The sequence below is a fragment of the Ursus americanus genome, chromosome 32 (genome assembly GCF_024610735.1).
Source record: "Ursus americanus isolate L20-20 chromosome 32, mUrsAme1.1.p, whole genome shotgun sequence".
In the NCBI taxonomy this organism is placed as follows: domain Eukaryota; kingdom Metazoa; phylum Chordata; class Mammalia; order Carnivora; family Ursidae; genus Ursus; species Ursus americanus.
In genome coordinates, this window is record NC_142158.1 from 33,678,564 (window position 1) to 33,691,105 (window position 12,542).

At 38.6% G+C, this 12,542-nt stretch overlaps 1 protein-coding gene across 1 annotated transcript in view; it reads left to right on the plus strand.

Annotated features, from left to right (window-relative positions):
* Positions 1–12,542, plus strand: part of DNAH8 (dynein axonemal heavy chain 8) — a 377,771-nt gene that overhangs the window by 85,553 nt on the left and 279,676 nt on the right. Inside the window, exons 21-23 of the mRNA XM_045786311.2 lie at positions 4,093–4,228; positions 5,439–5,554; positions 9,704–9,810. Coding sequence (XP_045642267.2) covers positions 4,093–4,228; positions 5,439–5,554; positions 9,704–9,810 — 359 coding nt within the window. The remainder of the gene's footprint in view (positions 1–4,092; positions 4,229–5,438; positions 5,555–9,703; positions 9,811–12,542) is intronic.

Genomic DNA, 12,542 nt, shown 5'->3' on the forward strand with positions numbered 1-12,542 from the left:
CACATTATTTTCTTCCTGCTTTAATAAGTGAGCATTTAGCTCTTTGACCCTATCCTCTATCACTTCTCCCTTGTCCTCTCAATATAGCTATAAAATTATTTTTAGTTAATCAGTAATGGTAAATAGCAGCACTTAATTATGCCTATATAAATATTAGCCAATGCAGAACCATGTATTGTACATAATATATTTTTTCTTATGCAACTTTCTTGTTTTTCTTGGGGTTTCTAATGCCTTTCTTCTCACATGATCTTTCAAGTACACTATTACATCAGAGTCCCATTTTTCCCCCAAGAGACTTCCTCTCAGAGCCCTCCTAATACCTGTTTTTAACTTGGGTTGATTAGTCTCTAGATCAGCTGCAAAATTACTAACCTGGGACTCACCCTGTCTGCTCTATTTCCTGGATTCCATATTATTCTAGGAGGGACAGCCCTTCAGACGACGAAATGTTCTTTTCTGAGCACCTGAAATTTTCCAAAGAAGAAGTCTCTTATTTCCTGCCCCGGGGGAGCTAGGGGTAATTTCCTGCCTGCCATTTTCTTCTCACTCATTCTAGAATCTGACTATATGCACTTCATACCAGGTTTTAACTTAAAAATGAGTAGAATACAAAGGAGTGGGGAATACCTATATCAGTGTCCTTTTTGTCCGATTTACAATGATAATCATTTTCTGTTGGTATGTACCTGTAACTGTTGTGACATTATTAACTGCTCATTGGGGAAAACTTCACACTACCAGATAAAATTTACTTTGAACACACTAACAAGGAAATTTTACATGCATAGAAAGAGAAACAGATCACACAAATCAAGGAAATTGGAATAGATTAAGTGTGACCGGGTTTGAATGTGGTGATTGTATTGATATCACAACAGAAGAAGCTATTACTATTAGGTAAGTGATACGTCTCCACACTGTACGTCAAGAGGTGGACTTTTGAAGAGTGCTTTGCCAATCAGTATGCCCCAGTCACTTGCGTCAGCGGGACCAAGGTCTAGTAATCTGTGGGCTGCTTTTCCACAAACCTGTCGTCAGGTGGGCCATTATAATGTAGGCAGAGTGAAATTTATAATGACAGGGGAAGTCTGTTAATATTATGGACAGAAGTAAGTTTTGGAAACACACCATACATAGTGCTTATTTTGGGGGGAGGTTAGTGTGGGCCAACCAGTGGTTTCAAGCCATATTTGGGAATCAGGGATATTTGCAGTCAGGGAAGTGGTCCTTGACTTGGAGCATCTAACTGTGGTTTTAGGAGAGATGATGTTCATTAATAAAAAGCTATCGTCCACCGGCTTCACATTGGATCTTTTGCTCTATTTGCTGAGGCTGGGACTCTGGAAAGTATTTTATCTTTAGCCACCTGGCTCCCTTTTAGGTTTTGCCAGTAGTGGTGCTAGAAGGAGGGTGGAGGAGAGAGGAGAGACTTGCTCTTTCCTGTTTTTCTTCCTGTTCCCAATACAGTCAGACAACCTCTCTTGACTGGCAGTGGCAGTTAATCGTAGGTCCTAGCTTTTTCCAGCCCTTCCAGAGCCAGCTTCTTGTGCTTCTCAGATGTGCCAACACCACCAGGCCCCTCTGTAAGGCAGTAGCACCAGCTGAGTAGCTCCCTCACTTCCCAGCTCCAGGTTCTAAAGACTCCAGCCTCTTGCCTTGGCTCTCGCACACCCCAGGTTCAGGAGCTGCTTCCTGCAATAACTCTCCGTGTGACTTTTTTGTCCCCTTTTGCCTTCTTTGGTCCTTTAACAGTTGTTTAGTCACTTCTCTATATTACATTTTCTCATTCTGTCGGTTAAAATAGCTGGTGTGGCATCTGTTTTCCTGACTGAACCCTGACTGACATATCTGTATCTCAATAGGTATACAAACAGAATAGAAAATCAGGGAAATGTGATCCAAGTTATGATAGGAAAACTGGTGAATACATTAAAGGGTATTAATAGTTATTTCAACAAAATCAACTTGGCTCCATAGAGTCGGAAAGTAGATTAGTGGCTGCCAGGTCTGTGAGGATGGGTGAATGAGGAGGGACTGCTAATGGGTATGGAGATTCTTTTGGGGGGAGATAAAAATGTTCTGGAAATCAATAGCAGTGATGGTTACACGACTCTCTGCATATATAAACCAATGACTATAAACCAATGACTTGTACACTCTACAAGAATAATTCTTGTGGTATTGTATTATGAATTGTATCTCATTAAAAAAAAGAAATAAAATCAATTTGACAGTTTTCCAATCTGTCCCTGGACTGCCCTTCAGTTCAGTCTCTTCTTCACTGAGTTCTAAGACGGCCCATGGAAAAAGTTCTGACCTCTTTTCAAAATCTCAGTCCTCCAAATGGGCCCCAAATCCCACGCCTTCTTGCCCTCTTGGCAACCTTTCTCCCCCAGTCTTTTTCCCTCTCTTCTCAATCTCCATTTTTCCCCTCCACCGGACACCTCCTACTAGCAGTCTAATATGTTCTATTGCCTTTTCCTTGCCAACAAACAAAAACCTTCCCACATCTCCCTTCACTTATCATTCACAACCCAACTTCCCATTCATGCTGCCTTCACTTTCCCATCTTTCATTTCCCCTCTTCATTTGTTTTCCCCAGCTCCTGGCTCAAATCATTTCTGGCACGAATTGTTATTTTTAACGACTTTATGGAGATAGGATCCACACAACATACAATGTACCAATTCTAACTGTGCAGTCCAGTGGTTTTAGCTTATTCACAGAGTTGGGCAACCATCATGGCAATTTTAGAACATTTTTCATCTCAACCCTTCCAGCCCTGGGCAGCCACTTATCTGTTTTCTGTCTCTTTAGAGGTGCTTGTTTCCCTGCTCGTCTGAAGTGTCTCTCAGCACTGTCATTCCAGTGTTAACCACTGTGTTGAATAAACCAGCAAGGATGGAATGAATGAGTGATGGAAACGGGTGGGAAGAGTTGCTGGGGTGGGGAGGGGATCAGAGAATATCTTCAGGTAGGAGGAGGAACAGCATTTCTTTTGAGACTGAGAAAATGTGAGGATGGGTTCAGATACACACGAAGTGGGATAAAAGAGAGCGAGAGACTTAGAAGCAGCTCTCTCAATCCAGCAGCCAAGAAAGGAACATGCGAGGGCAGTCCACGAGAAATAGGGGACTTTCTGAGGCTTGTCTTGGCGGCAGAGGTTTGCATAGACAGCCTCAGGTCTCTTTGCAGAAGTGGGTTTGAAGGCCCGCGTTGGCTGCTCCCATTTATTTTTCTCTTCCCTAAAATGTATGGACATTATAGACATTTCAAAAGACCTGTTCAATTTTATAGGCCAGTTTTCTTTTCTGAATTTAATTAGTTCTTAATTTCTTCCCAAAGCCTATTAGAAAAGTTCAGAAAGGCAGAGCAAAGGTTTTAAAATCAGACAGTACCGGTTTCAAACTCCTGTGTTCCCCAGCTGCTGTGTGACCTTGGATAAGTTGCTGATTCGTTCTGAGCCTCAGTTTTCTCATTTCTGAAATGGGGACAATAATATTACCTACTCCAAGTGGCCGTCCTTTAATTAAATGAGTTATTTCATGTGAAGCTCTTAAATTGATGCCTGGCGTAGGTGAGCGTCAGGCTCACTCTAAAACCTTATCTCGTTTGAATCTCAGAGCAACTCTTAGGATTGTCCTTTTTTGAAACTACTTCTCATTTTCAAGTTTTGACATCCTTACCCCTCTTGTTCTTCAGCTTTCTTTTTTTTTTTTTTTAAGTGAACTCTGTACCCAACATGGAACTTGAACTCATGATCCCAAGGTTAAGAGTCATACGTTCTACCGACTGAGCCAGCCCGGGCCAGTCACCATAAATGTGAATGTACATGTCTATGGGTGATTCAGTCAGATAAAAGTCAAAGACTGAGTTTTTCTTTTTCTCTCCTCCTTTTCTTTGCTTGGGCCTTAATAGCTATGCCTTTAGCCGTTGACAGTTTCGGATCTAAAACATTATGCTATTGGCAACTACCTCTAGTCATTTTCAAGTGGTGTTAATTATCCTTTTAGAAATTAAAGTTATATTAATAATTGTTACAGCATTTTTAAGCATCTGTAAATTACTAGTCCTTGCCTTATTTAATAGACGTACACAAAAGAATGGGCTGATGTTCTAAACCACAAAAGTAAGCATGTGGAAGAAGCTGTCAAAGAACTTATATCAATATTTGAAAATATTTATGAAGTTAAGCACAGTGGGAAAACAGCAAAACCATTACCAGGTAATTTTGCTAGTTATAATGTCTGAGTTATAGTATTATAGTAGATATGTTCTCAAGCAGGTGCCTTCTGCTTAGCAGGTACCCAAATTCCAGACTCACTGAAGGAGAGCAAGCACTACCTCATTTGCACAAATGGTGGAAATCAGATGCCAACCAAGGACCGATGTTGCAAACAAGTCTCGGGCCTGCTATGTTAATCTTTCTCGCTCTCGCTCTTTTTTTGTTTGAGCACAGCATGCTTAAAGTGTCTGGAGACATCTTTGGTTGTCATGCAGCATGGGGGATGCCCCTGGCATCTAGTGGGTGGAGCTCAGGGATGCTGTTGAACATTCCACAGTGCACGGGACAGCCTTCAGTAACCAAGAATACCAGCAGTGCTAAGGCTAAGAAACTATGAGCTTAGATAACTATCCACAGCCTTGGAACTGGAGGGTATCATGCGAAGTGAAATCAGTCAGTCAGAGAATGAAATCAGTCAGTCAGAGAAAGACAGTTATCATATGATCTCATTCATAAGTGAAATTTAAGAAACAAAATAGAGAATCATAGGGGAAGGGAGGGGAAAATAAAACAAGACAAAATCAGAGAGGGACAAACCACAAGAGACTTTAAATCATAGGAAACAAACTGAGGGTGGCTGGTGGGGAGAAGGGCGGGGGGGGGGATGGAGTAACTGGGTGATGGACATTGAGGAGGGCATGTGATATGATGAGCACTGGGTGTTGTATGCAACTGATGAATCACTGAACTCTACCTCTGAAACTAATAATACACCTATGTTAATTAATTGAATTTAAATTAAAAAAAGTAAGTATCCATAGCCTGTCTTCTTTCCCTTAGAGTTTTTCTACTTCGTTTAATTAGCTTTCTTCAGAAGTGGCAAAAACCCCAAATATCAGCTCATTAAGTTAGAATATTCAAAAGGTAAACACATATTTTAGAAAGATAATATGTAAAGCCTGCTTAAAATGTTTCTTAATTCTATATACTAAGAAGGAGGATATTTAAAAAGTGTATTTCTTAGTGGAATTATGATTCTGTTAAGATGGGCGATTTAAATTGAATTCAAAGATGATTCCTACTGAAACAAGTCTTAAATTTTTAGGTTCAGAATGTTTAAAGAAGGGTTTTCCTAAGAAGATTTGGCCACATGGAATAAACCAAATGCTCAACGTTAAATGTTATATATTTTTTGGTCTTTTATCTGTAGAACAGAGGAAACACGTTGCTTTTGGAAGTGAAACAGAAGAGGGTGAAAGCATTGATTATGAGGCTAATATCATTCCTGAGGTTGATGTTAATGATAAAGAAGATGAATTTAAGAAGGTATTTATTATGAAATGATCTCATGCAATTTAGCCGAACTATGATTCTTTGGATAGTAGATGACCTCAAATGGTGCTTCTAGGCAGTTCTGCAACCAACCTGTATGGACTTATAACCAACCTGGATTTATAACAAAATCTAGAAAATATAATTTCAATTCTACACTGTAGGATCTGGCAAGATACAGCAATCCTTCTAGTTTTCCCCAACACCATCAACTTTTAATGTGATTCTGTCAATACGGTTTATATAATCATCTCCCTGTGCTGTGATTGACCATGTTTTCTTATACTGTAAATGTCATACTTCTGGGACTGTAGTGCCAATCCATTTGACTCAAGAGTGGAGAACTCTGTTTTCAGTTACTGTGTTTAATCGAGTTACCTCTATTGCAAGGCCAAATTTTGATCCACTTGGGCCCAAGGGTCTGCATTTTTTTCTAGGACCACTGGGATAAGCTGTGGACTCCCACCCAGGAGAAAACCTGTGCGGGCAGATTTTCACGCTGTGTTAAGATGTGTTGAGAATAAAGGTTGAGAAGGACTCATGGGGTTTCTCGTTCCTTTTTAGGCCTCACCCTGCTGGTCATGCATCAATTCTGAATGCCACTCCCACATTTGTGCTAATCCCTGCTTTCTCCTCCTTCTGCCAATTTTCTTTTAATCCTTCATCTTCTTTTCCTTCTTCCTCTAGTTTACATGCTTTGACACCTCTAACACACAGTTTTGGAAATAATCAGTACACATTTGATCCACTTTCACCTTATTGTTCAAGGACATCATCAATGGATAGAGACATCACCAAGCACTTTCCCGCTGAGACTAGATTTTAGCTGTAGATTTCCTCTCCGTGCCATGTCCCAGGTGGCCATTATCAATCAGCAGGAGTCAGCTGGAGAGAGGAAGTGTATGCCCTGCCAGCAGTCCTTCTCTTCCAATTGCATTCCCTCTGACACTGGCGGGGGTCCTTAGAGCAAGCCTGATTATCATCAGAATCTCTTGAATTGGGGGATCACTTGGAGCTGCATGAGTGCAGTCACCTTCTAAATAGCCTCTGCCTCTCAAGTCCATCATCTTCCACATTGTTGCCAGAATGGTCTCTAACACAAATCTGACTATATCATGCCTGTGTTTTAGCCTGGAAATTCACCAACGCTGATCATATTCCTCTTTGCTCATGCCTGATAGCCCTGCCTTCTGACCCAACTCAAACTGTCTGGTCCACCCTGTCCCAAGGAGCAGGGCGTAGAGTAGAGAGGAACGCTGTGGCCAGAGTCTGGTTCTGGAGGTGTGACTCACTGTGCAAGTAAGACATGGTGCCCAGATCCCTGCCCAGGCTCCATATTTGTCCTGCACTCTGACCCATAAACTTGGCAACTCCTCTGGTGGGAAAGATGGGCTTAGAGAGAGAGGCAAACCATGGTCCCAGGGCGGTGGAAGTTTCATCCCATATATTTTGGTACTGTACATTTTAAATTTCTTTTAAAGATTTTATTTATTTATTTGAGAGAGAGAGAGTGAGACTGAGAGCACGAGCAGGATGAAGGGCAGAGGGAAAAGCAGACTCCCTGCTGAGCAGGGAGCCCAATGCAGGTCTTGATCCTGGGACTCTGGGATCATGATCTGAGCCAAAGGCAGACACTTAACCGACTGAGCCACCTGGGTGCCCTTGTTGCCACCTTTAGAGAGCCAGGTCCTCACCCTGTCACTTGGACTAAGTTCCTTGGGCCCTGAAGTTTTGTGCGGAGAGGTCTTGAATGGTCTCTAACATTGGGGCATGTGACTGCTCGTGTGTCATTTAGGGATGCTTTCAATTTTTCCCTTTGGATCTGTTAGTATTTGCTTTATATATTTTGATGCTCCTGTTGGGTGCATCTACATTCATAAATGTTTTATCTTCTTGCTGGATTGACTCCTTTTATCATTATGTAATGCCATTCTCTCTCTCTCTCTCTCTTTTTTTTTATAGTCTTTGTTTTCAAGTGTGTTTTGTCTGTTTTGAGTAGGTTCTTCAGCTTTATTTTCATTTCCATTACATGAAATATCTTTTTCCATCCTTTCACTTTCAGTCTCTGTGTGTCTTTACTTCTGAAATGAGTCTCTTTTAGGCAGCATATAAATGCATCTTATTTCTTTATCCATTCAGCCACTCTGTGTCTTTTGTTTGGAGAATTTAGTCCATTTCATTTCAAGTAATTGTTGATAAGTATATACTTATTGCCATTTTGTTCATTGCTCTCTGGCTATTTTGTAGTTCCTCTCTGTTCCTTTCTTCTCTTCTCTTGTCGTCTGATGACTTTGTTTACTGTTATGTTTCCTTTCTCATTCTGTTCTGTGTATTAACTATAAGTTTTTGCTTTGTGTTTACTCTGAGGTTCACATAAAATATCCATTTAAATAGCAGTCTTTTTACAATTGACAGCAACTGAATTTAAACACATTTTAAAACTTTACTTTTTTTCTTCCTCACCCCTAGTATTTATAATTTTGGTGACACACTTTACAACTTTTTATTTTATACTTCCTTTAACTGATTATGATCATTTTAGCTAATTTTACTACTTTTATCTTTTAACCTTCATGCTTGCTTTATAAGTCATTGGTCCACTACCTTTGTTACAGAGTTACCTTTTCCAGTGAGATTTTTACTTTCATATGTTTTGTTGTTATTAATTAGTGCCATTTTTTTTTTTATCATAAAGAAATCCCTTTAGCAGTTTTTTAGGGCCGGTGCAGTGGTGATGAACTTCTTTAACTTTTGCTTGTCTGGAAAGCTATGAATCTCTCCTTAAATTCTGAATGATGATCTTGCCACATAGAGAAGTCTTGTTTGGAAGGTTTTTTTCCTTTCAGCACTTAGAATTTGCCGTACTACTTTCTTCTGGCCTGTAAGTTTCTGCTGAAAAATCTGTTGATTACCTTATGGGGTTTCCCCTTGTATGTAAAAAGTTGTTTTTCTCTTCCTGCTTTCAGGATTATCTCTTAAGTTGTCTTTAACTTTAATCATTTTAATTACAGTGTGTCTTGGTGTGGATCTCTTTGGATTCATTTTAGTGGGAACTCTGTGCTTTGTGCCCATGGATTCCTGATTCCTTCTTCAGACTAGGGAAGTTTTTAGCCTTTATTTCTTTAAATCATTTTTCTGGCTCTTCCTCTCTCTCTCTTCCCCTTCTGGGTTTCCTATCAGCACTCGTTCCACTTGATGTTGTCCCAAAGGCTCCTCAAGATATTTTCACTTTCTTAATTCTGTTTTCATTTTGCTGCTTTGTCTTCCAGCTCACTGATCCATTCTTCTACTTCACCCCATCTGCTGTTGAACTGCTCTAGTGTATTTTTCAGTTCACTTATAACTTCTCTTCAGTCCTTCCTTCCTTCTTTCCTTTCTTTCTTCGCTTTCTCTTTCCCTTTTCTTTTCCTTTCCCTTTCCTCTTTCTTTCTTTCTTAGAATATTTTATTTATTTATTTGACAGAGAGAGAGCATAAGCAGGGGAAGCAGCAGGCAGAGGCAGGGAGGCAGAAGGAAAGGGAGAAGCAGGCTCCCTACTGAGCATGGAGCCTGAAGTGGGTCTTGATCCCAGGACCCTGGGATCATGACTTGAGCCAAAGGCAGACGCTTAACCAACTGAGGCACCCAGGCATCCTTCTTCAGTACTTTCTTATATTTTCCTCTCTCTTTGTTGAGGTTGTCACTGTGTTCATCCTTCTCCCAAGTCCAGTGAGCATCTTTATGACTATTACTTGTACTCTTTATCAGGTAGTTGATTATCTCTGTTTCATTTAGTTCTTTTCCTAAGGTTTTTTTCTTGTTCTTTTGTTTGGAACATATTCCTCTGTCTCCTCATTTTGCCTAGTTCTCTTGTGTTTGTTTCTATGTATTAGGTAAGTTAGCTACATTTCACAGGCTTAAAGTAGTGGCCTTATGCCCAGAAGTTCAATCTTCTGGCATCATCAGAGGCAGGCACTCACCGGCTATCCCTTATGTGGGCTCTCTTTGGTTGTGGCAGGGCTGTGGCTGTGGCACAGTGGTGGGTAGGCCTGGCCCTCAGTTTGGCTGTAGGACATGGCTATGACTGCTGTCATACATTGGTGGGTGGGGGATCTTGCATGCCACCATCTTGAACCCAACTCTCAATATGATTTCTTGTTACAGGAATGTAAAGAGGTCTATGCTTTTTTCTCTCATCAATTACTAGACAGTCTTCAAAAAGCTACCCGGTTATCTTTGGACACAATGAAAAGAAGAATATTTGTTTCAAGGCAAGTTGAAAATATGCTAAATAATTCTGGTAATACTATCTTAACATAATGCTAATAGTACCTCTTAGTTTTACTAATTTAAAATTTATAAAATTTAAAATTTAAAAAATCATATTCATAAAAAGACAGTATGAAAATATATGTGTAATACTTCAAGAACAGTGATCAAATGAACAATAATGTTCCGGCACCCAGGCCAAGACAGAGAACATTGAACACTATCAGTCCCCTTACCAGTCCTTTCTCTGCTCACCCAAAGGTAACCACTATGCTGAACTTGATGTTTATTATTGTCTTGGTTTTCCTTACAGTTCACTACATGTTTGTACCCCTAATCAATGTATTAATTTTGCCTGTATCTGAATTGTGTTCAGTGTTATGTTTTTGAGATTCATCCATGTTGATATAATTTATTATACACAATCTGTTTATTCTACTGGTGATGGTCATTTGGGTTGTTCCAGTTTGAGTTATTTTGAATACAGCCTCTGTGAATATTTTTGTACCTGTCTCCTGCTACACTTGTTAAGAATGGAATAGTTGGGCTCTGGGGTATGTGCATACCTCCCTTTACAAGAGTCCCCATGGCTCCTCATCCTTGCACACAGTTGGTATTGTTCAATTAAAAAATTCTTGTCAGCAAGGGGATATGAAGTTGCATCTCACTGGGATTTAAATGATCGTTTTCTTAGTGATGAGGTTGAACATACTTTCATGTTTATGAGCCATTCGTGCCTTCTTTTCCTTGAAATTTGTGTTCTTTTCTTTCTCATGTCTTGTCTTATCTTGGCTTGGCTTCTCTTTCTTCCCTTCTTTTATTCCTTCATTTCTTTTTTTTATTCATTTTTCTATTGGACTGGACTTATTCATGGGTGTTCTCAATATATTACTTTGTTGATGATAATATAGCAGACATCTTCTCTGTGTTGTGCCTCTCTTTTATTCTTTTTATGATATCTTTTACTGATTTAAAGTATTCAAATTTCTCAATCTTTTCTTTAAAATATTCAAATTCATTGATCTTTTCCTTGTGATTTTTATGTCTTTTAAAAGAAATCATTCCTTACCTCATAATGTCTTCTAAAATTTTATACTTTTGCTTTTATATTTAGGGATTTAATCCACATGGTATTGATTTTTGTGTTTAATGAAAGGTAGGAGATCAATATATTTTTTCCACATGGTTAATTAATTAACCAAATTGAACATTACATCAAAAAATAATGATGTACTATATGCTGGCTAATTGAACAAAATAAAAAGAAAAAAACAAAAAAACCTGCAAAAACTAGGAGTATTGGTTAAAGGGTACAAACTTCCAGTTAAAGATGGATAAGTTCTGTAAATTATTTTATAGCATGGTGATTATAGCTTATAATTCTGTATTATACTTGCAAGCTGATAAGTGAGTAGATCTTATGTGTTCTCACCACAAAAAAGAAATGGTAATTATGTGATGCGGGTGATAATGATTTTGCAGTGTATAAATGTTTCAACTCAACATGTCTTACATCTTAAACTTATACATGTTATATGCCAGTTGTATCTCAATAAAGCCAGGGGAAAAGCTAGAAGTATTTCTGTTTGTAAAGAAAGGCAGTAGGACTATAAAACGAGATGTTTAACTATTCATAGCTAAAACATATCAGGATGCCTTTCTGATATTATAGTGAGTGAAAATTATTTCATGTTTCTAATGTGAGGAGATTTGGAAATATCTCAATATTATAATATTATATATAATAAATGTAATAAATATATAATAATACAAAACATAATATTGAATATTTTAAAAAGTTGTTGAAAAATTACTTTTCTCTTTGAGATATTTATTTATTTAAAAATTTTATTTGAAAGAGAGAGAGAGCAAGAGGGTGAGAGAGCACAAGCAGGGGGAGGGGCAGAGGGAGACAGAAACAGACTCCCCGCTGAGGTAGAACCTGACATGGGGCTGGAGTCCTGGGACCCTGAGTTCATGACCTGAGCCGAAGGCAGACGCTTAACCGAATGAGCCACTGAGGCGCCCTGAGGGAATTATTTAAATTACACTGAATCTATAGAGCAGTTTGGAGAGAATTAGCGTTCTTACAATATTGAGTCTTCCATCCAGAATCATAGATTACCTCTCCATTTAAATCTTTACTATTTCTCAATGAAGTTTTACAATTCTCTGTGTAAAAGTCTTGCACATTTTTGTTATATTTTTTCATTGGCTATTCATGGCTAAATTTTAATTTAATCACACTGTTATACTCTCCCAATGTGATTGTGAACTTGACAAATTTTCCTTCTCTTTTGGTCAGTTCTTGTTGTATGTGTTTTAAGCCTATTCTATTAGGTGCGCACAAAGTCATAGTAGTTAAACTTATTTCGAACACTGTATTTTTAATTTTTACCTTATCCCTTTATGTGCGTTAATCCTAACCCCTCAAACTCTTTTTAGTCTGTTATTAATTTTACTTTACCAGCTTTTTTGGTATATTGCTTTTTAGCCCTTAAATGTTCAAACCTTACTGTGCAGTTTTTGTTGTATTTCTTAAAAGCGTCATATACCTGATTATTTTTATTTGATCTGATTATCTCTGCTTTTTAATAGAGTGTAATTTGTCTACATTTATTGTGATTTTTTTCATGTAATGATACTTAATTTATGACATTTCATTTTGTGTCTTCTTTTTAGTATCTGATTTCTTTGGTTCATTTCATTATCCCTGTTATCTTTGGGATGGATA